Source organism: Alligator sinensis, unplaced genomic scaffold (assembly GCF_000455745.1).
Source record: "Alligator sinensis unplaced genomic scaffold, ASM45574v1 scaffold2249_1, whole genome shotgun sequence".
Taxonomy (NCBI): Eukaryota; Metazoa; Chordata; order Crocodylia; family Alligatoridae; genus Alligator; species Alligator sinensis.
In genome coordinates, this window is record NW_005843105.1 from 257,420 (window position 1) to 259,190 (window position 1,771).

General features: G+C 67.9%; 1 protein-coding gene across 1 annotated transcript in view; it reads left to right on the forward strand.

Moving 5' to 3' along the window:
• Positions 1-1,771, forward strand: part of TMPRSS13 (transmembrane serine protease 13) — a 12,780-nt gene that overhangs the window by 4,873 nt on the left and 6,136 nt on the right. Inside the window, exons 2-3 of the mRNA XM_025193826.1 lie at positions 49-288; positions 1,261-1,377. Coding sequence (XP_025049611.1) covers positions 49-288; positions 1,261-1,377 — 357 coding nt within the window. The remainder of the gene's footprint in view (positions 1-48; positions 289-1,260; positions 1,378-1,771) is intronic.

Sequence of the window (1,771 nt, forward strand, 5' to 3'; positions counted from 1 at the left end):
AAGGGACCCCCCGGGGGGCCCCACGAGCCTCGAGGCGTCTCTGGGCAGGCAGGTGGCCTTTGGCTCTGGGAGCCGCCAGCGATTTTCAAGTCTTGGTGTCTTCTTCCCTCCAGGACACTCCACCTCCACCATCCAGCAACGCCGCCGAGCCCTCTGCCTCGCCCCGCAGCCACCCGCTCGCTGCCCGCTCTGCGCAGCCCCGGGAAAATGTCCGCGGCATCAGCTTCAAGCCCAACGTGCTGGAGGCCAGGCCGGCTCCCCCGGCCCCCGTGGCTCGGGAGAACACCAGTAAGACGGGTGCTGCGCCCACAACCTCCGGCTCCCGCAACGCCCTCCTGGTCCCGGCTGGAAGCATGAGCCTGGGTCGTGCCAGCAATACCCCCTCCCTCCCCACCCTGCCTGGGAGCCTCCTCCTGGTTCGGGAGCTCGGGGGGTGAGAGCAGCCAGTGCCTGACCCCAGAGGCTGCAGCGGGCTGGTGACGCTGTGCCTGGCTTTCTCTGCGGGGCAGGTGGGATGCTGAGAGCAGGCCCCTGGGGCAGAGCAGTGCCAGGCTGCACCTCCCTGCGTGCCCTGGGACTGCCCTGATGGCATCCGGCTGCGCTGGGAGGAGTCTGTCAGCAGCCAAGAGCCTGGTGCTTGGGGGCGAGCGGGGGAACCAGCGCCTGGACATCCTGCCTGCGACTGGCACGGCTTAAAATAGAATTGCGCCTGATGGGCTGAGCCCGCTGCCCACCCCGGCCTGCTGGCATGGCCCAGCCCAGCCCACGCCCCAGCCCCATGCGGTGTTGCAGGGCAGCCTGCATGACCTGCCGGGCTGGTCCTGAGCGCAGCAAGGGGGTGCCAGGAGCAGGCCAGGCTGCAGCACTCGGGGCAGTGCTGGTGGGGACGTGTCCGGCTGCACAATGCACCCACGGGGCAGGTGCTTGGCCTGGGCAGAAGGGTGGAGGATTTGGAGCTGGGCGCCTCTGGCCAGGGAGCATGGGGAAGCACGTGCAGCCTCTGCCCAGGCTGGTCCCGACAGATCTACCACCTGGAGTTGGCAGCGGGAGCTGGAGCACGGCAGGTCAAGCTTGTGCCCCGTGCCCCTCTCGGGAAGGTGCCGCAGCCAGGCGAGATGTTCCCACACCTGGATGGGGAGCAGGGCCAGGGGAGCATCTGCCCAGTCCTAGGCAGAGGGGCATCTCCGCTAGTGTTGCTCCGTGCATTTTTGCCCCTCGATGCCCCAGGTGCGACTGACCCTCTGCTTGTCCCCGTTCCAGCTGCAGGGCCCCCGGCACTGCTGTTCAAGGCCCCGCGGTGCATGAGCCAGAAGAGGCTGGCCCTGATCTTCTGCATCTGTGTCCTCATCCTCCTCCTCATCGCCCTCATCCTGCTCTGTGAGTCCCTCCCCTGTTTGCTGGGCAGGGGAAGGGGCTTGGACTGGGGCAGGGGGGTGGTCGCCCATCTCGCTGGTCCGGGCAGCCAGCATCCTTGCCCAGCTGCTGCCTGGGGTCAGGGCTCCAGCCTGGCTCCACCTGCATGGAGCCACAGGTGAGCCTGGGTGCGCAGGGGCTGTGGCAGGAGCACGTGGCCCCGTCTGAGCTGTGGGGAGGGCGATGGCTGCTGTAGGTGCCGGCTACAGCCTGGCGGTTGGCGAGGACAAGGTTGCAGCCCTGCAGACACCTTCCTCCTTCCATTTCTGGGCCTTTCCTGACACCTCGTGGACGAGCAAAGCCTTGCGGTGGGAGACCAGGGCCGTAGGGAGGGTTGCGCTGACTGGAGAGCGAGGGA